This window comes from Periophthalmus magnuspinnatus, chromosome 22, assembly GCF_009829125.3.
Source record: "Periophthalmus magnuspinnatus isolate fPerMag1 chromosome 22, fPerMag1.2.pri, whole genome shotgun sequence".
NCBI classification, from domain to species: Eukaryota; Metazoa; Chordata; class Actinopteri; order Gobiiformes; family Gobiidae; genus Periophthalmus; species Periophthalmus magnuspinnatus.
Genome location: NC_047147.1, coordinates 18,517,464 through 18,541,643, shown reverse-complemented (window position 1 = coordinate 18,541,643; position 24,180 = coordinate 18,517,464). Strand labels below are relative to the sequence as shown.

The 24,180-nt window shown below is 39.1% G+C and overlaps 1 protein-coding gene across 2 annotated transcripts; it reads right to left on the bottom strand.

Annotated features, from left to right (window-relative positions):
* Positions 1 to 311: 311 nt before the first annotated feature.
* Positions 312 to 22,339, bottom strand: keap1a (kelch-like ECH-associated protein 1a). 2 transcript variants are annotated; one of them, XM_033988542.2, is made up of 12 exons: positions 22,112 to 22,339; positions 11,505 to 12,434; positions 10,568 to 10,767; positions 9,684 to 9,840; positions 9,084 to 9,176; positions 8,785 to 8,931; positions 7,958 to 8,064; positions 7,272 to 7,401; positions 6,091 to 6,287; positions 4,746 to 4,951; positions 3,665 to 3,841; positions 312 to 2,949 (listed from the first exon to the last, which is right to left on the bottom strand). In XM_033988542.2, exons 2-12 carry the CDS (start codon positions 11,715 to 11,717, stop codon positions 2,762 to 2,764), a joined length of 1,815 nt encoding a protein of 604 aa, XP_033844433.1. In that variant the 5' UTR covers positions 11,718 to 12,434; positions 22,112 to 22,339; the 3' UTR covers positions 312 to 2,761. The 2 variants fall into 2 exon arrangements, with proteins under 2 accessions (XP_033844433.1, XP_033844432.1); XM_033988541.2 differs by having other exon boundaries at positions 7,946 to 8,064; positions 22,112 to 22,338.
* Between the last annotated feature and the right edge of the window lie 1,841 nt (positions 22,340 to 24,180).

The window sequence follows — 24,180 nt, the reverse complement described above, 5'->3', positions numbered from 1 at the left end:
TGACTTAACTGGCAATACAAGAACTGAGCCTCTTACATAACATTATAGTCCCAAACTAGCTAGCAATACCAAACAGTTGTTCATTTTGTCACTTTCACCTTTTTGTTGAACATCTAACACTTAAACAGAACCATGAATGCTCGTACTGATCACAGGCTCCTGAAAATGTGTTGTTTAAAGCCATTTTGTATTTTTCTTGAGTCTATTTACCATAGACATACATATCAATATCAATACAAACCTTTACCATATTGTTTAGAACTTCTCAGAACTCACAATGTTAATAGTAAGGTATGAAATCATGATTCCACTTCAGTTCAATCACATTTATTTGTACAAATCACTTTACAATAATTACAAAAGTGAGTGAAAACGCGACAGACCATACGAAATCTGATCCGAGCAGAGGTAGACGCACAATACAAAAAGATAATTACAAAATCACACTTAATATGTATATATCGTTTGTTTTTTTTTACAAATTAAATTACTTTACAATTAAAAAGTCAAATATAGCATCATTTTGGCTTCTTGCAACACTGTGGTTCATAGGTCAGTTTGTGCGTTAAGTACCCACGTATTCAAGATCACGTCTATTGAAAACAGCTGAAAAATGATACACCAAAATGTCATGTGATGTCAACATTTTAAGGCAGAGTCATGTTTTGTTTTTAAAAGTGTACTGTGTAGCTTTTCTGGTGGCGGCCACTCCATCTGCTGTCTCCATGGAGATTGTGTTGACTCGAATATTCCACAGTAAGGCATTCAACGTATCTATGTAGTATTTATTTAATTATTGCTAAAAATACCTTAAAGAGAGGATACCTGTTATTGTTTTGAAAATATTTGCCAAAAACAACGCAGTAAGTATAAGTTTTTGCTTTGCTCTCTGTGCTACGTCACTCCCCCTTCAGAGCAATATCATAACATAATCAACTGCATCCCACTAATGAAACTACTGCGCATCACATCAGGTTTGTGAAGTTACTTTGTACAGTTTTGTGTTTATGTATTTATATGTTTATGGAAAATTGTCATGTGGGAGCATGCACAGAATCTTGTGGGCGGAGCCTTGTAGAGAATCTTACCGCTAACCGTAAGGAGGGTTCGAATAGGGCTCGGGAGAGATCACTAAATTACTAAAACATGCATGGATGACATGTAAAAACTCTTCAGGCAAGTTTTTCATGAGGGAAAAATGTTATAACGTGGTAGAAAGCTCAATACTAATACTGCCGCTTAAAAAATACAGACAGACCAATATATCAGCTATTAGCATTTTAAAAAAACAACATGTGACCTTCTACCAGAAGAGTTACACAGTGTACCTTTATAATTACTATACTACTACTATAATTACTATTTTAATTATATTACCTTGAATTATTATGTAATTGTATTTTGTACAATAAGTGAGACGAGTTTGTAGACGTAATCCTTAAAAACACATTTGGATATATGATGGCACAAGCAGCACATTCGCCAACAGCAAGAAGATTCCTGGTTCTATTCCCAGACCATTTCTTCCCGTATTTGAGTCTCCTCCGGGTCCTCCAATTTTCCTAATAGGAAAATCCTCCAGCGAGGTACTCCTAACAATATACTGCGTTCACGTGGCATCACAACATTCTTGAATCCCTGTAGTTTAACCTGAGCTGGAGACGGATCATGATTCTCTGGTGGAATTTGCTGTGTAACTGTCAGATTACAGATGTGTTAACTGGTTTATGGTTAATATCTGTGTAATTACTGGGCCTATTCATATGAAACAAAAAAGTTTGACGTCTTCTCTGTTAGCGTGAATGAACAAAAGTTTTTTTTTTCCACAATATCTTCAGGAAGTAGTGCCATTTTTCAAACCCCAAAGATGTGATTGTTGTCATTTGAATGGCCTAAAACCCATAAGATTAACATGGCATGTTTTCATAACTTTGTATACTTCTTTAAAAAAACAGTAAATCTCCTGTAAGGTCATATGTGATACTTTGGAGCTGATGTCATCAACATTCCCTGGGAGGTGAAGCTAACTGGAGGCACTGCCCTGTCTGAAGCTCTGTTACTCAAGTCAGACTTTAATCTGAGTTTTGTTTTAACACAATCTGGCCACACAGAACTGACTTGGCTGGAATTACAACAGGTGAGCTGATTTGTGCTGTTAAACAAGTCTCTCTCACGTAAAATTTGTCACAAGCTAGCTAGTATTAGCCAACAGTTTTTCAGTTAGTCTCTCTTGCCTTTTTTTATTGACAGTCAGACACCGAACAGGAACGCTCATATTGTTCACAGGTTCCTGAAAATGTTTTGTTGGTTTTTTTTCTCTTCTTCCTTAAAACGTTTTTGGCAGTGTTTGCTAATGTGTGTGTTCTGTCACTATGGTAACTGCTGAACAAACCACCATAAGCATAGAGGCAGAACGCCCCCAGCATGATGTCACTGCAACGTATCATTAGGCCCCTGTCCTCCATCTGAAATTATAGCATCATCAAATTTTAGAACGTGAACGTAATCTATTAACGTACATAAACATCTTGAGAAAGGTACCTGCCCACTTTTCAGGTGCAACGTCAAAAGATGGGTCAAATGCAGAAGAGGAAATTTCCAAATAAGAACAATAAATAAAAGTTACATTAATTTAACCCATGCCGTCCATCTGAAATGTTGACATCAAATTCTCAAACACAACCTAACCAAACTATAGTCCTTGTCCTTTACAGCAGATGACAGAAGCGGCTCATAGTCTCCCTCTGGTGGTGGCTGAGTGCTACCTGGCTGCTCCCCCTTCCTCCTGCTCCTCCTCCAGCTCAGGCAAGCTCCCGGGGCAGGGCTCCATGGTAACGGCCACGCCCATCCCGCTGCGGCCCATGGACATCTGTGTGACCGTGGTCCACTCATTGCGGTCCGGGCAGTAGCACTCCACACTGGACAGGAAGCCGCTCTGGTTGAAGCCACCTGCACCAAAGTACAGATACCCTATAACCACACTGTCATGACTGAAAAAGTTTTTGAACTACATTTTAATAAGTTTTACAGTTTAAAATATTATGTGAGAAAAACATAACAGTAATTTAGCTCTAAACATAAAAACGTCAATGTTGTCAGCAGAGGGCGTTAAGCTAAGACTTGTCCTGAGCGATCTGTCTGGATATTAAAGCAGTTCAAATGAGGTTTAAAACAATAGCTGCTAGCTTCAGAGTTGAGATACATCTTAAAGTAGGAAGTCTGAGTTAAATTCTACTTCTTAGATTACTCTGTCATGACATCACAAGGAGAAAACCAGCATTTTCAGGTGACACAGTGGCAGAGGAGCTAGCACTCACACAGCAAGAAGGTTCTGGGTTCGATGCCCTGGTTATGTTTCATGTTTGCATGTTTCTCTGTGTGTCTGGGTGGGTTTTCTCTGGGCACTTACGTTTCCCCATCAACCCAAAACATGCACAAGAGGTCAAATCCTCCAGCTAAATCCTGCTAAAGCCTAGTAGAGTTGTAGTTTTGAGCATATCGGCTATCAGTCTTAAATCTCCAGAACAGGTCGATATTTTGTTTTGGTTGATCAGCTGTCTAAAAAAACATATAATCTGCTAAATTAAATGCGGAAAAGCTATGTAATCAATGTAATGAGTTTATGAACCGGACTTAAACCAGGAAAACACGGTGTCAGACTGACCAAAGACATAGATGCATCCGGAGTGCACAGTGACTCCATGGGCACTGCGGCTGTGCTCCATGGGGGCCCGGGACTCCCACACGTTCCTGCCGATGTGGTACCGCTCCACTGACGACAGCTGCCGGAGCCCGTCATAGCCTCCAACGGCATAGAGATAAGAGCCGATGCACACCAGGCCTACAATGCACAGGGAGGGGAAAGAAAGTGGAACCATGAAAAAATATATGTATCTATAGTTAAGACTCTTCAGAGATGTTTTTAAATACATGGGATTCTTGTATTAGTTTAGCTCTTCATATTTCAGTGTCTTTTCATAATATTAAAGGGCTGTACCTGATTTTTTCACAAGTAAAATCTGTTTTTCTTGTAAAAAACACTCTTAGGGTGAAAATGAAAATGTCTGCTTATTGCATCTAATTATAGTTTTTATTTGCGGCAAAACAGGAACAGCGTTGTTAGCATGCTGTTGTAAGTTAGCTTTACTGTGATGCCAAAATTCTGAAAGCTGTGGAAAACAAACGTGCTCTCTGAACATAATCCTACTTTTCATCGATCTGAAGTCTAAATGAAAAAAGTGAGTTAATCTTATTCATGTTTTTGTGCTTGTTGGGAGCTACTTTCTTTAAGAACTACTTTAGTCATGGTGTAGTAGGCCTGTGTTACTATATACAATCTGGAATAGTCCTGTTCAACCTGGTTTGGATCCGGAATGACTAAAAATCTCAAATATTCTGTCCTCGGAAAATATCAGATTTTGTGTATTATTTAACGTTTTGTATAAGATCACATAGACTAGTATATGCCATGGTATTATACAAGAAAGTACTATCATTTAATATTGAAAAACACATTATATTGTCTAAAGAAAGAGTGTTTTATTAGCATTGTGGTATCAGAATCGGTATTGAGTATTGAGTCTATTCCTTAGTATCAAAATTGAGTTATTTTGATATTATTATTCTTGTTATTTTGAAGTAACCGTACCTACTCTACCCACCTCTGAATATTGGCTCTTCTTTCTGTCAGACATTTGAACATTCTTAAATTTTGGACTGTGAATCCTAAGTACAGGCAGACTTACCCAGCCCGCTGCGCACTGTGCTCATTGGAGCTAGCTGTATCCAGGCATTGGCGTCAGGCTGGTACTTCTCCGCACTGTTCCATCGGTTCTGCCCATCGAAGCCCCCCACCACGTAGAGAGCCCCCCCACAGCTTGTGACCCCTGCCCCCAGACGGGCCACCGTCATGGAGCTCACATAGGTCCAGCGGTTGGTCTCTGGGTCCCACCTGGAAATGTCACATGTATGGGTTTGAGGATAAGGCAAAAATTCAACGAGGGAGAGCAAACTCAAAAGCTTCTCAGACTGTTTAGGACGATGGTGGATGAATAATTACACATTAAATTAAACATATATAGAGAGAATACACATGCTACTCTTCCCTGACTAACCAGTACAACTCTCATGATGCCATTTGATGCAGCTTCAATAAATGAACAGTGAGCCGATATCTAATGGTAACTACAATGTATTAAACAGGCTTTTACTGGGTGTGTGAAATTATTCTTAAAAAGCGTATTAAATATGTTACAGATGAGCTGAAGCTAACAACATAAAATCTAGGATACAACATGTTTTACTGGACCTGCAACTTTCTAACCAGCACAGTTATGTAACCTTTATTTAACTTGGCAAATCCACTGAGAACCATTTCTTATCAACAATGACAGGGCAGATTAAGAGTTGAGACACGGGACAAAGCAGGACAACAGTGAGCAGACCCACAGTCTGAATTTTCAAAATAACTGCGAGTAAGTACAGGACTCTCTCAAATACAAGACAATACGGGATTACTTAAACAAACATGAATTACTCTATACTGCTCTGAGTAAGCCAATGATGAGGGAACAGTGTCAGAACACGATTAAAGGATCATAAGTTAATAATGCACAGTAAGTCCCCTTTAAACTAAACACTAAATCAACTTTTCTTTGCTACTGTATATATAGTGTCTAGCATCCTCTATATAGTATTGTATGTTCCTAGCTGTGGCAATGTTACTGCAGGCTAGGTAAATTTGCAACTTTCTGATTAAAAACTGTCAAAAACTGGGTGTGTGCTGCCTCCAGTGGCCTCTGCAATTTCAAGTACTACGTGACACCACACAGGACTGCCCTGATTACAGCCAGGTGTTTCTGATTCGGAGTCTGAAGTGCTGATGCCTGTTAGACTAATCACACTGCTCCTCATATGTCCAGACCCCGCCCCTCCTCCCCCTCACTCTCCTCTTTGGTCCTCCAGGTACTTCATAGTTCAGCAGCTCTATTTGAACTGTGGTTGTGGTGTATAGTCCCACTTGAATAAACATATACCATAGATCTTCTGTATCACGATGGTACAGTTTGAAAACAGTAAAACGCCTCTCACCTCTCCACTGTGCTGTGGTGTGTGGAACCATGGGCCCCCCCCACAGCGTAGATGCACCCATCCAACTCGGCCACACCCACCCTGTTCCTGGGCATGTTCAGGGGCTCGCGCGGCCTCCACTGATTGGTCATGGGGTTATAGCAACACAACGCACTGGACTCCGCGTTATTCTGAAGAGACAGGTTCCTCCCACCCACCTGAAAATCACCAAAGAGACGACAAATTATTCACATTCATGTATTCATTCCTTTCAAACTACTTTGTACACCTTGATTTTGGAAGGTCCTGTTTACAGAAAATAACTGATGCAATGAAAAAGAAAGCATTTTGTAACTAAAATTAGGAAAATAAAAAAACAAAACAAAAAAAATTGAGCATGGAAATAACCAGCACAACATTGGTGATGGAGCTTGACTTTAGAAACACAGAGGAGCTTCATGTATGAGGATGTACTTAATATGAATGTTTAAATAAGTGAACCTTTATTTGTCCCAGAAAACAGATCTCACTTTATAAAATATAAAAATATGTATGTAAGATTTAGATTTTCAAATTCAAAAACAGGACCTAACTGTGTCCCCAAATACAAGGTAAACATGTTCAAGTCAAATATAGCTCTCACTAATAACAACTGCTCTGCTGGTTTATTCTTAATTACAAAAACATTGGGCTTCATAGCCATGTTATTTATGCTAAAATTTGGCATTTTGGATCAATGCGATTATCCAATCAGAAAGCAGAATAAGCCTCACATGAGTCTTTCATGTCGGTTGCCACTTTCAAAGCTGAAATCCAGTTGGTTTGAACCTAAAATGCCTCTCTGATTTGAATTCTCACTACCTAAACCCCAGCACTTGCAGCCAATCATGAATCAGTGTTAGTGCAGCTCAGATATTCATTGTCCATATACTGAGAATGTGTCCTCTATTAACAGGACAACGCACTGGCAACATAGGTTCAGGGGTTCATAGGTTTAGGGATTATAATAGCTTTTTTAAACCAGTAAGAGCACAGGCTGCATAGTTCTTTTGGAAAATACTTTGCATACAATTTGGTTACAAAATGTTGTAAAAAATAGTAAACTAAAATACAACAATGTGTAAGTAAACCAGATGTACAAGACTACAAAATCTATAACTCAAACATGTATGAATGAAGCAATGATGTAGTTGTAAACTGACGGTGTAGAGCAGTCCGAAGAGGGTGCAGGCTCCCAGGCCGCTGCAGGGCGCTCCCATGTCGGCCAGAGGGATCCACAAGTTCCTCCTGGGGTCATAGGCCTCCAGAGTGGACAAGGACTGCTGCCTGTAGCTGAGCACAGAGACAAGGGAGTGTAACCCAATTTCGATATATCACCATTAAACTACAGCAGCACTAAACCTTACCTCCCAATTTAAAGGCGCATTATGTCACTTTTTTGGTGGATGGTCTGCCAGCTGCTTGTGTCCATGGAGATGCAAAGTATAGCATTAAACATGTCTATCTCCATGGAGACAAGTACGTGGTGTAACCAGGTCAAGTTATAGGTCAGATCTGTTAGTCGAAACCTTGCTTAAAGTAAGAATGCATGATTTTCAAAGTATTCATGAAATTAAAATAAATGCTACATAAATAGACGAGCAGTACCCTCCAGAAAAGTTACACAGTGCACCTTTATAAGCATGAAAAAAATCTGTACTTTTAGTAATGATTTAAGTCATCCCCTCAGCAAAACGGTGAAATTATTTAAGGGATGAAATTAACATAAAGAGATGCGTGTTCAGGCGTCTTCAGACTGTTCTAGTTTGAGCTTGAAAATACATATGTAGTATATATGTGTTAATATGTATAAAGGTAAGATGTAGGCAGAGCCTACCGGCCATTGTACCCTCCAGCCACGTAGATGAGCTGACAGCCTCTCAGCGGAGGAGGGGGCACTCTGCGCAGGGTCATGTCCTGGAAGATCTTTGACAGGAAGTCTTTACAAGAGTTGGCCTAAAAAGGTGACAGACAGTTTTGATCAGATTTGGAGTGACTGTTTTAGGCCTGTCAGTAGAAATACTAAAAATACTACATGGACTCATCGTTCAATACATGACAGATGGAACAATACTTTTTAGGTGTTAATATTGTAATAATCTGACACGTTTAGTTCAGGGTTGATACCTTTTGTTGTTCTTGTAACTGCTCCTGTGTTGTGTAACTGCTTTTGTATGTGACACTTGGTTGCTATGCCGACGAGTGTAGAGGCTGTATTGGTCAATGACTGGTCTGTTTTGGAGACTGGCTCTAGTGAGTTGAGACTGCTGTTGTTTTGCTCTTGTTTTGGTGTGGGTTACAGCCTACAGTAGTCCTCGTGTTCAGAAAATAAACATCCAGAAGAAACCTTACACCAGTACACTACAGTATTTATCGTGGGTATTTTTTCCTTGGACAGACTAGTGGGAAAAGTTTTGTTATTTTTCTGTAGTGCAATGAGATTTGAGCTGAATTATGAACTTCTGAATAGATTTAATTGTTGCATTCTGTTATTTATTTATTTATTTTTGCAATATTGTACTTTAAGATTACTTTTTGAGTGATGGTTCTGTTTTATGGTTCAGGTTCAGTATTATCTATCTCATCTATATTTACATCAGCAACATATCACACTTCAAAATTTGGCATTGTGACAGGTCTAATTGTTGTCTCCCACAGTACAGTTGATGTTTTTACCTTGCTGAGGATGGGGCAGGACTGCAGCTGGTTCTTGAGGAACTTGGGGGGCAGTGCATAGATGTGCATTGCGTTGAGGAGAGCGTGGAGGTACTGAGAGCGCACCTCCATGTCATGGCGCACCCAGTCTGTGCATGCTTTGTACACCTGAAACACACACGCATATGGTTAGATACAGGGTGCTAGTTATGTATTTTATTTATTTAAAACAAGGACAGTGCACAGAAAACATTAATCTCAAGAGAAAAGATGTTCCGTGCTAGATTTAGCTACAAGCTAGTTTAGTTTTGTGTCCCCACCTCTGACTCACAGAGCACCTTGAGGCTCTCGTGGCTGATAAGCTCCAACAGCTGACAGTGGGACAGACTCAGGAACTCCTCCTCTTTAGTCACCTGGGCACACAGGGCACACAGTCAGGTTATACATTTACATTGTGATAAAACCACAGCTATGAGTTATGCAAGGTACGGTAATACTCATGTAAGATTACACTGTTTGTTCTGCACGGTAGAGTCAAATAAGGCCCGCTGCACGACAGAGAGTTTGGAGCCTGATTTTGAGCCTGATTTGGTCTGATTTGGCACAAAATCAGCTCTAAAACATTAAATTTAAAAATGATGTCACACTTGGTTGCTATGACGACAACTTGACGTAAAGGTTCTACTTGTCAGTTACCAGTCTGCTTATGGAGACTGGCTCCAGTGAGTGGGTTATGGCCTACAGTAGCCCTTGTGTTCAGAAGAAATCAACACTACAATATAAAATATCTGAAGATCAACAAATCACATGGACATGAAATGAAACAGCCATCGAATCTTCCCTTGCTTTTCCATATGTATTATACACTATATACACAGACACCACATCCATACTTAATACAGCTGTATACTTTCAAGTACCTCGCAGAAATGAGTGTTGATGTACTTGCGGCTCCTCTGCAGCAGCTCTGTGCAGCCGATCTCGTCTGCAAAGCGTGCGATGCCGATCACGTTGGACGGCTCCAGGTGCTTGGTGAGGAAGTCACAGCACGCTTTGGCCACGTCCTCAACCTGGTACCTGCACACACAACACACCACTGACACACAATACAGCTGGGTGATAAGACAAAAAAGGACTTTTTTTCTCTTGTACTGGTCAATCATCTGAAATTTTTTATAACATTTTAATTTTTTCCAATTAAACACTAATAATCTTTCAATATTAATTTCCCAATCATGAGCAATATAGAATTTAAAGAACACATATGTATGCAATATTTGTATTTTTGTCCTTTAAACGTGCTCTTGAGAACCTCTGCTTGTAATTTCAGAATTTTTGTCTGAAAAAATTATATATATATATATATATATATATATATATATATATATATATATATATATATATATATATATATATATATATATATATATATATATATATAAAAAAAATAATGATCATGTATAAAAGCAGACATTATTTTTCAGCTCGGGTGCTCCCCATATTAGAATCTGATCAAAGACTCATTCAACATCAAGTATGAATGAAGCAAATTACAACTCCAGGCGAGTTTGAAAAGGAAACAATATTATAACATTTTTAAAAGCCAAGTCAGAAATGTGCATGTGTTCTTCAAATCATTGTCCTTAACCGAAAAAATAGTAACATTAACATTTTCCTCCAAAGTCTGACTGTAGACCTTTGAATTCAAATCAATAACTAGAAATTGACAAATCTCAAATTTGATTAGTGCAGACAAACAGGATGTGACATAGTTTATCTACATTTAAGAAAGTGTAAGTATTACCTCATAGCCCCCAGGAGCACATGCAGCACGCACTTCTCCCCCACGGTGATGCGGGTGGTGTAGGCGAAGTCGATGAGTCTCCCCACCACCTGGGGGCAGACGTCACGAAGGGTCACCTCTGATGCAGCAAACTCTCTGAAGTGACTGGTAAACATGGCTCTGAAGTACGAGCTGCAGGACGCTAGCACCACCTTATGCACCTTCAAATACACAAGACAAAATGCTTATGTGTACATTTGTTATTATTTTTGTAGCAGTGGTTCTCAAACCTTTTATACCAAGTACTACCATCTGTTTTTATACAGAGGGACATCAGTCTAGGCACCACTCCCTCATCGCATCTCAAGCCAAAACCAAACATAAACATGCAATCATTTGAATTTAATGATGCATGTGAAACAAAGGAGCTCATTGGTCACCTGTCATTTTGGAAAAAAATAAACATTTTCGCACCTCAGAGTTTAGTGCTTTGCTCATTGATACTGCACAAATCTGCAATGTTTTTCAGAGAAGTGTATATTCTGGATCCCAAAAATAGGGCTCTGCCATTGCTACAGTGGAAGATAAAAATATCCAGGACACATTTCTCCAATACTTTATCAAGATGTGAGTTCAGATGGGCGTGATTGACAGGTGGATAAGCCAATCAGGGACAAGCATGGTCCATCTGTATCAAAACAAATGTAGTTACAAGGAAACCATATTTAAATAAAGTAAACAAGGAAACCATATTAAATAAGGAAACCATATTTAAATAAATTCAACTGATGAGCCCCTTCGTTTCACAGGTGTCACGCTGTATAAAAAACACAGAGACATCAAAATTAAACAACTGGAACAATATAGGACCTCAGCAGGGGTTTGTGTATCACTAGTGTTACACATCCCGCAGTTTGAGAACCACTGTCTTAAAGTGCTCTTATTGTTATTTGCTTACCTTAAAATCCACAACAGTGTCTTTGTATGCCACATGCAGCACCAAGTCACACAGCGCCTCCTGTCTTCTGAGCTGGTCCATTACGCTCAGACATTTGGAGGCATGGTTCTCCACAGTGTAGTCCAGGTACCCAGACCCATGCATGGAAGGCACCACGATAGCAGAGAAGTCGGACTCGCAGGACGGACGCTTCTTCCTCTTGGGGCAATGCATTCTGGGTAAATACTGTGCAAACTCTGTCCAAAAAGTCTTTCTGCAGCTCCAAGACACCTCACGTATCCACCTATGTCCAACGGCACCGGTTTGGGCATGGCTTTGATGAAAACTCAAAAAACTTCCTAGTGGCCATACTATGTATTTTTTATAATTTACAACAGAAGAGGTAGGCAGTGGAGAGTTACATTTAGTCAGTTATATTAAGTTAACTGTTTGAATACTTAAGTTATAGCAACTTACTACTACTGTGTACTACTACTACTACTACTACATCTAAGCTTCATGTTGACACAGTAGACATTCAGATGTTTTTTTTGTTAGTTGAATGGCAAGTTTACTAGACCTAACCACCAAACTGTGTACTTTGAGTAGCAATTCCACCAAATACTATATAGTACTTTTACTTCACTTATAAAATATCAACTTTAGCCTCAGCTGCCTGGTAGTAAGAGCAGTTCACAGCTGACAGAGGTTCTATGGTCCTGGTTTATTTCAGAAATGCATTGGAAATCTGTCGAAGAACCAAGTAATAAAAGTTTGTTATCCGTACAAACGAGTTCCGACATGGCAGACCACATCTCCAAAGAGTTAATGTCAACATAGGCAGAAGGAGGGGGCTTCTAATCCCAATGCCAAAAGTTCTCCACAGTCTGTCCAAAAGTCTGTTTGAATATGTGTCCAGTGTGGGCGCATGTCCTTTGAAGCCAATCGTCTCTGGAACATAAGACAGAAGAACCTCCATTTTGATATTTTTAGTTAAACAGGAAAGACAATTTAGCAAGATGCAATAAACTTTGGTGTACAGGCCCTGGCAAGTATGTTTCAGTAATGCAATATAGTAGTGGCACTCAAACGTTTCACATCAAGTAATAGTACCACCAAAGAAAAGATTTGGCTTCAGGGCTAAACCAGGTCAAAAAGTGGACAACAACATTTCTACTCCAGTTCTAAACAAGAAATTATCCAAGGAGGAAAGGAGGACAAAAACGTGGATAAAACAAACTCTAATTTAGGCAAACCCACAAACTGAAGAGCTGTCCATGTGTACCATCTGAAGGAGCTCGTGTACCACCAGCAGTGCACGTACCACAGTTCGAGAAATACTGCAATATAGGGATTGACTACTTCTGCTACTACAACAAATCTACTGCTACCATCAGTACTTCTACCACTACTAGGCCGACCCTGAATATTTCTTCTCCCCCTATACTACTGCTTCTACTACTACTCCTAAAGTTGTCCTGCCCCATTACAGATATATTGTACAAGTGGCCATCAAAATAGCTCTGTGCTGTCTGCATCTGATTATGAAGCATTTTATGATTTGATAATCACAAAGTGTGCCTTAGCATGCTAGTTGTTAGTTGTTAGCTTTCCTATGATGCCAAAACTCTAGTCACTCTAGTCTCTGAAAGTTATAAAAAGCTCTTATAGACACTTTGTGGTGAATAATTAGGATGCTCAGAATGCATAAAGTAAAATGAGGAATAACTTTGGACCACTTCAAGATGTTTAAAAAGAAATTTGTTCTGTTTTTCAAGTTTTAAGACACTAAAAATCAGGTACAGTCAGGGGCGTCGGACTGGAGGAGGAGGGTAAAGGGTACTGTTTACCCAAAGCCCAGGGCAGGGAGAGGCCCCACAGAAAGTCTGTAATATGTATTTTTATAAGACAAAATGTAGTTTTTATAAGACAAAATGTAGCCCTCTACAGGTCAAATCTTCAGAAAAAATACCAAAAGCAACAAAATGTTTCCCACTATTACAAAGAAAAAGTCCCCACAATAAATACTGACCTCCAAAAATAACAGTTCCATCCATCATGTATTGAATGATAAGTCGATGTTAGTGTTTATTGTGACAGGATGATTATCTAGAAGTATCTCGCCGGGCGGGGAAAAGTGAGTATGACTGCGTACAAATCACCAGGCTGAAGTCCACCTGTATGTGCATGTTTGTAAGTGCTTATATAAGGGCTTGTAATGCTGGAGATATTACTACTTTTCCTGGAATAGTCAACAAGATATTCAACCTAACTCATGTAGTTCAAAAATTCAACTTAACTACAGTATAGGCCTGTCATAATAATCACTACATCGACTTATGTTTCAATACATGAAAGCTGGAACAATATATTTTTGCACTCAATATTTAAAGTGGCTAATTTTTCTTTGCAAAACTGGGGAGATTTTTTTGTTGTTGTTGTTGTAATACGCCAAGATTTGAACTGTAGAGAGTTGAATGCATCACTGGGTTTTTTCGTGGCTGATCCTGATACCGATTGTTTAGATCCTGAGAAACTAATGGCCGATAAACTCTGCCGATATTTTTTGGGCTGATATATATAGGGCTGATTTAGACTATTTTATATATTTTAAATAATATAATTAAAATTTACTACACACACATAGTCTTTTTTACCTCAAACAAAATATCAGTCTGTGCTGGAGATTGAAGGCACCAGGTAAACACGCTTAAAAGGTGCAAATATCAGCCCAATATATCGGTCTATCTTTATGTAGACCAGTCACGATAACACATTTTGAAGTCTGATATATTGTTAAAGTAAATATAGATAATATAGATAAACAATAATATTGAAACCTATAGCAATATGTTGTGCTTCAAAAGTTGTTATCGTGATTGCTCTAGCCTCGATGAGCTTCATGTGACTGGAGCCAAACGCTATGGGTAACGTCACGCTCACTTAGTCCACTTTTTTATACAGTCTGTGCTCCATAGAAATAGTTAAGTGTTTTATGCCATACTGAGGAAGATTCCAGGTAAAGCAATAATATCTCCATGGAGACAAACAGATGGCTGGTTACATAGTACACCTTTAATTGATTTGGCAAACAAAAGCCCAAAGCCCTGTTCTGTCCTGTTTAATAATGTTGTTTGCCTACCTGCAGAATCTCACACAAGAAACACACACCACTTTTTATAGCCATTCAAACAAAGCCTTGTCATGACTATTAACTCTAAATGTATTTGCAAAGTCATTGTGGCTAAAAATTTGTACTTTGTTGACATTAGCAGAGATAGATCCCTATTTCCTTATAAGCACTTTTATATTGTTGGTTTAAAGCTGTAAACGCCGCTCCCTGCTTTCATCACATCATTTATGGCAACACCAAAACCAGTTCAGCAAATTACTTTAACCAGAAGAATGTTGAAATGTTGGGGTTAAACAGGATCATTCTTTTAAGCTAAGTCACAGTGAGTATTTTACTTGTAGATTGACGTATTGATGTCAACATTATTTGGTCGAAAAACATGATCACTCAGGGACTATGTAACTTCTCGGGTGGGGAGGTTCGCTGGCTGTTTGCATCACAGAGATGTTTTTGCTTTGTCAGGAAGATTTGACACTCTGGTATTACACTTTGCCTTGAAATGCTTGCGTTTATATTGCTCAAAAACACGTTGAAATACATGCATTACACACATTTACACACTTTTCACAACCTTCAGAGACCAGTGTTTCTCAGTCCACTCTGATATTTTTGTCCTTTCTTTTTTGACTTGTAAGCAGCCATATTTGTTTTGGTAAGGACAAACCAATGCTCATCTGTGATTGGCTACCAGTGACTAAGCCTGTCACGAAAAGAACTTTTTAAAAATCAATGTTTTTTTTCCAGGATCAAAGCACTCAGTATTGATGAACGCGATTAGATGGCAGAAAAGCAATGATTCTTGGACTTATAAACTGCACAGGGTCTCTACCTTTGACGTAACAATACTGGAAAAATTCAAACTGTCTTTTGTGACAGCTCACAGTCAGTATTTTACTTGTACAGTGGTCCCTCATTTATCGCGGGGGTTACGTTCTAAAAATAACCCACAACAGATTTTATGATGATTGTTTGTGATTACTTATGTTTTGATTAGTTGTATTGTGATTTTAATGTCTTTCTTATTCTGTAAAGCACATATGAATGACTTTGTGTAAGAATTGTGTTGTACAAATAAACTTGCCTTGCCTTTATAATTAGATGCAGACAGTACACAGCAGTCTTATTTTCAAGAGCTTCTTTTACAATATATGTTGACTGGAGCAAGACACATTTTGCTTAAATACCCTGGAAAAAGGTACAGGGACTAGTAGTTTTTAATCATCCAGTTGAGCTGTTGTTTCCAGTGTAGCAGCCTGACCCGAGCGCTTGACACAGGGCCAGGTTTCTATTGTTAAAGTTTGAATATTGAGTCAGAATTTCACAAAGCAGTGAGAGAGAAGAGCTGGAGGCTAAAGTCCTGCTAACGTCAGCTTCATACCATAGAAACAAAACACAACCGCTAATCACGTCATCATCAATAATAATCCTATAGAAAATATTTTTAAATCAGTTCATCATGATTATAGCTGTCTGGAAATGTAAATCAATTATTGTCAGGTCTGGTCTCTAGTTGCGAAAAGTGCTTATAAACTCATCATGGTGAATAATTAGGATGCTTGCAATGCTGTAAGTTAAGGAAAGTATTAAAGTATTAAAAGTAAGTATTTTTTTCATGTTTAAGACAGGTACAGTGCTTTTAGATAATGCAATGTACTAGCCAGGAGTAGCAATTATCACGCAAACCTTGTAATTCAGATAGTAATTCTGAAAATCACCGCATTTCCTCGTAAAATAAATTGCAACACTAAAAATGGACATTGTGAAATCTCTAGTAATACACTTGTGTTAGCTGTTTTAGTGAAGTTTTGGGAAGTTGCATAGTAATTGTGGTCAGTTCAGTTGTAGTGTCCAAACAGCCTCATAAGACTGGACGAGTGAGCGTGCGAGGGCCTGTCAGGTCAAAATGAGGGAAAAACTAGAACTAGTAACAATTCTGTGTTTGTCATGTCATTAGGGATGTCACAATATGAAATTTTAGTGTTAGAAAAAACATCTCAATTCTTAAACATCATAAATAAGCTGCAGTGAAAATACTTATTTCACTTTCATTCACGTCGTTCCTCATGCGACCCGGTTACGAAATCAAACTTTCCAAATGGTAAAGCAGTAAAGTCAATGTGAAATAAACAACCGGATAAAAACTGCACATTTAGGTAAACTTTTTTGGAGTAGTGTTCTCAATTTCAATCAATTTTGATACTAAGGAATAGGCTCGATACTCAATACCGATTGCGATACCACTATAATAATAAACTTTACTTAGACAATAGACAAGATTAAATGGTAGTACTTTCTTTTATATTACTCTGTGGCCTTGTATCTGTGTAATCCCTCAGTTATCCAGGTAGGTTCCATAGGTGTATACTTGTTCTGATACAGCTCAAGATCATACTAAAGATATTCAGGAAAGGTTCACTTCTGTCCTATAAATGTGACTTTTTTAGTATTGACACCTGTTCAAACGAGTATCTAGTTTCGATATTAGTTTTAGTATTAATTAGTATCTGATTTTTGATACTTCTGACCACACTGTTTGGATTATATTTAAATTTTTTGCGTCTAAAAAAAGCATTATCACCTAAATAATCCCTGCACGTCATAACCCTAACGGATCTCTGGGTGGACAATAAAAAATGATATCACCATGATCTTTGACGTTAGATAACAATTTGAATTTTATCATGATTTAAGCACTCTTATCTTTATACTTCCTTTATACATGAACTAGCATGCGAACACACACTTCCTTCCTCATTACTGACAATAAAACGCTTTACAGTTAGATGCAGGCAGTACACAGCTGACTTATTTTGACTAAAAGAGCTGCTTGTACAACATATGGTAATGGTCATTATTGTAGCATCAGACCGCACGGTGGCTGGTTCAATCCCCATCTGAGCACATGTACTCCTGCTGTGTCCATCACGCTCATGTCTCACTCAATTATATTTATGACCTAATATCAAACTGTATTGCGGTCTCTCTTGTAAACAAAAACGTAATTAAATAGGTGAAAGGTCACGTGCCGCTTCTAATTTTCCTCACACACTTGTATGCTGGTGGTAAATGTTACTATAGTTATTATCATCGTTACTATTACTGCTGTCGTCAATGTAACCCACGCTCTGAAGTCAAGGCCCGAGCACTCTTACTTGTTTCTGTACTTTATATTCGTAATACATCACGAAACACCAAGACAATTAATGTTGATGATGTCGTAATCCCAGATGGGGGCAGCAGCCAGTTTACCCCATATAACACTGTACTTTCCAATAAAATATCCAAAATGTAAAGGTACAAATGTGGAACCTGGTCATTTCTATTAGTGACTAGGCCCATGAACTTGCGATGTCACAACCATAGACACTATAAAGAACTCGACTAAGTGAGTGTGACGTCAGGATCATGTAGAGCGGGTTAATACGAACGTTTTAAGATCAAGCTGATGAGTCTGACAGCAGCAGTTACAGAAAGAGGGGCGGCAGATTTTCAATAGAAAGTGAATTGGAGCCAGAGTCGATGGAGCCGGAAGCGCGCCCAGGCTCACTTCCTGTTTATATATACAGTCTAGGATTACAACAAAAATCTGCATAAAAAGAACCATGTATTGGAGTACAATTTGTCTTGCCTTGTACAGATGTATTGTATAAAATTTCTATGGCAACAAGCAGAATGACACTCTCCACTCCAAGCCACGTCTGAATCAGGTTTGTGGAGATGCAGATGTGTTTCAAGGTTTTGTAGTAACTAATCATCAGTGAAAGAATATTTAGGTTAGTTAGAGCCTATATCTGTCACAATAACACATTTTGAAGTAAACTGGATCATATTGAAATGAATGACACAGCACAAAAGCAGGATGAAACCAAATGTTACTATATGCGTGATAATAAGAAAAATACTGTAGATTAGCGAACCATTGCTCTACCTAGCATATTTTGAATGAGTCGATACATAAATTATCATGTGACCACAACTGAGAGAGAGACAGAAAACAAACACAGAATGAATTATATGTTAGAGCTGTAATCAAATCATGCCATAAGACTTGGATAGTATTAGATCCCTCCAGTCTAGAGCCCAATACTTGAATATCCGAATAGGGCTTTAAATAAGTAATTGTTCCTCATGTTAATATGGCATGTCCCTGTGCACGTACCAATAGTATGTGTTGAAATGATCAGATAGGGCAGGGTTAAGCATTGACAGCCTACTGCAGACTGGAGTATGGCCTGGACAATAGATGCAGTCAGTCATCAGTTACATTTTAAACAACTGATTTTATGGATTATTCAGTTTGACAGTATTCACACCCACGTTAGAAGACCTGATATATCATGCAGTAAAACTGAAAAGGCATAATACCTGTTTTTTATACAGTTTTCAGTGGTCCAAAGTTATTCCTCAGTTACCTTATGCATTCTGAGCATCCTAATTATTTACAGATGAGCTCTTTTCACAACTCTCAGAATGGCCTATTGCCATAAAGGTTAACAACTAGCAGGGTAACCGCACACTTCCCGATTACCAGACTATAAAATGCTTTCTAATTTGATACAGGCAGGAGACAGCTGACTTATTGTGACCTCAGGAGCTGCTTATACAATACATCTGCACTAGGGCAAGACTAATTTTACTCAAATACCTGGAAATAAATCAGGCACAGGACCTGAAAAAAGTGTATGGAAAACTAAATCCAAGCCAAGCAATGACTTTACAGCAAACTGTACAAACCAGTTGACGCAATGAGTTTACCAGCTAAAATAATGTTAAAAACATTTGCTGGTTGCAGAGTGAATGCAATTGGAATCCAGTATGTTCTATGGACTGTAGAAACTGGGTTACCACATGATGACATCACGCAGTGGGACAGAGCATTATGAGCTCTCAAGACAGAGCCTGCTCGTGCGAATGAAACAAAACATGATTCAAAACTCAGAACATATTATGGGATCTTTAAATGCAGGGTTGCCACGACGCACACTTTTGCATTGTTGGAACAGGACTTTGGAAACTCACCCATAATGCTGCTGACAGGGGTCAAAGGTCAAGAATCACATGGCAGGCAGTTGGAAAAGGTAAAGCCTAGAGACGACACAATCACATTACGCCAGATGCCCTTCCTGCTACAATCTACTGGATGGAACAGAAGAGATCTAAATATTCTAGATAGACACAAGTAGAAGACACATTTTCATAGGTTGGAGTAGTAGTAGCAGCGGTAGTTGTAGTAGTAGATGTAGTAAAAGTAATAGTTGGCAGTAGTAGCAGTAGTAGGTAGCACACATAGCCATGCAATGTTTTGGCTTTAATTCTAATTTAAGAACAGTATCATAGTATTAGTAAGTAGAGGCAGCAGTAACAGTAGTACTAGTAGTAGTAGTAGTAGTAGTAATAGTACTAGTAGCAGTAGTACAAGTTAGGGATGAGAAGAGTAACATACACAAATAAAATCAAGATATGACAATGATGAACCTATAGTGGTTTGAGCAGTAGTTGTAGCAGGAGTAATAGTAATAGTAGTAGCACCATACGTGTAATGTTTTGGGTTTAAGGACATTATCATATTAGTAGAAGAGACAGCAGTAGCAGTTGCCGTAGTAATTAGCCAGCATAATAAGTTTTCAGTTCCTTTACCTCTGCATGAACTGCCATGACTGGAACATTAGGGCAGGCCAGAATTCATGGGAAATGACAGTCAATGATTTATGAATTTATGTTTTGGTTAAAAACTTTGGGCTTATCCAACTGAAACAAAAACTGACAAAGAGATCACATTGTTTGGATTTTGATATCTATGTATGGTAGAAAATACACACACACACACACACACACACAGGCGCTGATGTTGGATTGTCATGCTTTTGAGTACATTACACTGACATTCATTTCATTTCTGGTCACTACTTTCCTAACCTTAACCTAAACCCTAAACTTAACTAATTTAACCCTGAACTGAACTTTACACCATATTGTTGACCTAATAATAAAATATGACGTCATGGGAACCTGATTTTTGTCCCCATAAGGCAGGTAGGTCACCATAATGTGAGTGTGTGTACGGATTTTAGTCCCCACAGTGGGACACACACACACACACACAAATCAGGGGCTTATCTTGCAGGCAAAACTAAAGCTGGACACATGACCAGACTTATCATGAAAAATACTAAAGAATGTGAGCCAGAGCTAAAAGACACTACCATTTATAGGTTGATAATCTAATAACAATAATTCCCCCGTATTAGCAGCCCTGAAAAGCTGCAAAGGATCATGGTCAATCTCTCTGCTACGCACTGCTGCACCAAAAGTATGACAGTTATTTAGGCATATAAATCAAAGTGTGTGAGACTGGCAGTAACCAAAAAGGTAACAGAAGGTCATATTGAGATTCAGATACTGATCGATATTAAAACTAGCATCAAAACTAGATACTTATTTGAGCAGGTATCACAGGACAGAAATGGACCTTTCCTGAATAGTTTTAGGATGATCTTGCGCTGTATCAGAACAAGTATAAGACACATAGACTAGGGGATTACACAGATATAAGGCCACATTGAAATATAAAAGAAAGTACTACAATTTAATGCTGAAAATCACTCTCTATTGTCTAAATAAATTGTGTTTTTATTATCATCGTGGCATCGGAATCAGTACTGAGTATCAAGTCGATTCCTTAGTGTGAATATTGAGTTTGAAATGTCAGTATAACATTATGTAACAGACTCAAAGTACCTAGTTAAAGCAGTAGTAGTAGTAACCAGCTGCTCTTAGTACAGTCTAGACAGCAGCAGACAATAAACAACCTGATGAACTTTTGGTCCAACTAACATTTGACTAAAATATGAACTGAAAAAACACTACAAGAAACTCATGCATTTCAGAACATGTTTGTAGAGGTCTAAACTGGTACAACAAGACTTTATATAACAGGACAAGATATTTTGTTCTTAGCAGAGAGGACATGTTATTATCTTTACACTTTGTATTGATTTATGGCTGAATGAACCAACCAGAGTAATGGATGTGCCAAATAAGCTAAATTCTTCATCTCTTCTAACCTTTTGCTCCCTGCTTATCAAATAGGTCTACTCCTGGAAGGTTTGACTCACGGGGGGAGCTGCCTGCTGCTGATTCACAACACTAGTATTCGAAATCAACCCATCTCCACGGCGCGTCTAGCTGGAAGGACTTAACTTTACGCGATGAGTAAGATGACAGTTCCAGACCACAACCACACGCCCTGCCCTGGAGTCACTTTAGCTTTACCACCGGACAACTGCAAACTTTCAATTCCCCATCAACTTTTTTTTTTTCCTTGTTGCAAATGTAGGAAATGCCACGTCCGGTTTAAACTGCCAACGTTTTTACGCGTAAGCAGAACCGTTTCCAATGCGTAAAGTGTGCAACAGTGTGCCATAGCGCGCTGTCATGTGCCATCTGTATCTTTGGGCGGTTCCAAACGTGAAATGTCAGTGTTACATGTACTCACCTATGGCCTGTATGCGTCTACGTAAAGGTCCCGTGCGTCCTGTCCACAAGTGAATCTGTCAGAGGTGAGCGGTGCGTCGCAGAGGCTGAGGTTGTGTCGCAGGCGCAAAGGGCAGCACAAAGAAGGAGGGAGGGAGGGAAGGATCTCTACTCGTCCAGCATGACACAGCAACGCCGGAGTCACGGGCAAACAGTGCGTGAGGCGCGTGGAAGGAGACGCACGCGGATCAAAGCGCGGGCATTCCTCAAACTGAAACTGGGGTTATATAACGTGCGTAAAGGCGCGCGCAGTGGATTCTCGCGGTCGAGGAAACACGTGGTGCGACTCGATTTGCATTTGGGATGACGAGGCACATTCAGACAAGGCGCCTTTGTAACTTTTGTCAACACTGCGCTGTAGACTACTGCGATAGAAGTTTCTAGAAACTTCTGCATATTCCACAGAAGGGCATTAAGCGTGTCTGTGTCTGTGTCTGATCTCCATGGCGACAAGCAGTTGACAACATATCAACATCAGCGTTATAATGTCGTTTCCTCATCACAAACATTCACACATGTTCAACACACAAACAAACCTGCGTATTTAGGCTGAGTTCTTCTCTCAAAAACACTCGGTTCCACCTTGTGATGTCATCATGTGGTAATACAGGAAGTGCTCTGATGTGTTTTTAAATGCCTTCCTTCACTAGAATAATTTGGATGATTTCAGATCTGGAATTGCTAATCTCTACTAAACAAAAGATAAAGAGTATCTGATAACTTGAAAGCTACCACTTCATGACATCACGAGGTGGAGCAGAGCATTTTGAGCTTTGGAGATGTAGACAGATTGATAATAAAGAGTTACTCAAACATGTGTGAATGAAACAAAACACAACTGCAGGTAGCAACATTATAACATTGCTTGACGCTCACAAGAGTCAATTTTGCGTAATACAGGAATATCTATTATCTATCTTATCTATCTATTATGTATAATCTAAGACCAAAAAACCAAAAGAAAAAGAACAAAAAAAAAACCAACCCAGAACCCATGTTTAAAAATGTATTAAAAAAAACAAATGAATTGTATGAAAATTAAATATTAACTTACCTGTATGCAATTCTCCCAATTTTCCCCATCTAATTATAAGGAGTTTTATTGTTCGCGATTCAGGAAGTGCGCGCTTTGCATGCTAGTTGTTGTTAGCTTTACCGTCCGGCCTCTTAGCGTTGTGAAAAGTCCTTATAAACTAACGTGTACTAGTCCGTTTTCTTCTCCAAAGCTCAAAATGCTCTGTTCCACCTTGTGATGTCATGAAGTGGTAATTTTCAAGTGAACAGCTACATTTTTACGTTTAGTTCAGTAGAGTTTGGCAATTCCAGCGCTGAAATCATCCAAATGATCGTAGTGAAGGTGGAGTTTGTAAACACAGTGGAGCACTTCCTGTATTGCCACATGATGACATCATAAGGTGGAACAGAGTGTTTTTTTGTTTGAGAACTCAGAACTCAGGGTTTGTGCGTTAAACGTGTGTGAATGAAACAAACACAAACACAACTCCAGGTCTGTTTTTGAGGTGGAAACAACATTATAACATAGATCAGAAAACAGAGTAATATGGGCCCTTTAAAATCCACTGCAGATAAAAATACTCTGGAGAAGTGTCACGGCTGCGCAGGTTTTGCAAGCATAATTGGGCACACGCCAGGAACACGCTAACCCAATTACCCGTGGGTGTGGTCTGCTTGGCTGCATTGTACGCCCGGGTCATTTAAAGCAACCTGTTTACTTTACTCTTTTGACAAGTCCACTTTTTTCCACTACACCCATTTTATGACATTGTACTGCACATTTGAGCACAAGTGCTTTTTGTATTCACGTTTTCAGAGGTTTTGCTTTGAGATCAATGTTACACTTGGTTTTATGGCTTGAGGAAGTAGCAGAGAATGCAAATACACGGTGATACAGCAAATTGTCACATGGGACTGACCCCCACCCTCGCCCTCCCCCCCGTCCCCTTGTGGACTTGGATGCACCCTGCCCCGCTAAGAGTCACACAGCGTAAGAGTCACACAGCTAACCCTCCG

Coding starts and splice junctions, on each gene's coding strand:
- keap1a (XM_033988541.2), bottom strand. CDS start 11,717: ATGCATTGCCCCAAGAGGAAGAAGCGTCCGTCCTGCGAGTCCGACTTC. Junction 10,768..11,504: donor ACACTGTTGTGGATTTTAAG/GTAAGCAAATAA, acceptor GTGTATTTGAAG/GTGCATAAGGTGGTGCTAGC. Junction 8,065..8,784: donor CCTGCCCCATCCTCAGCAAG/GTAAAAACATCA, acceptor TCACCTTTTTAG/GCCAACTCTTGTAAAGACTT.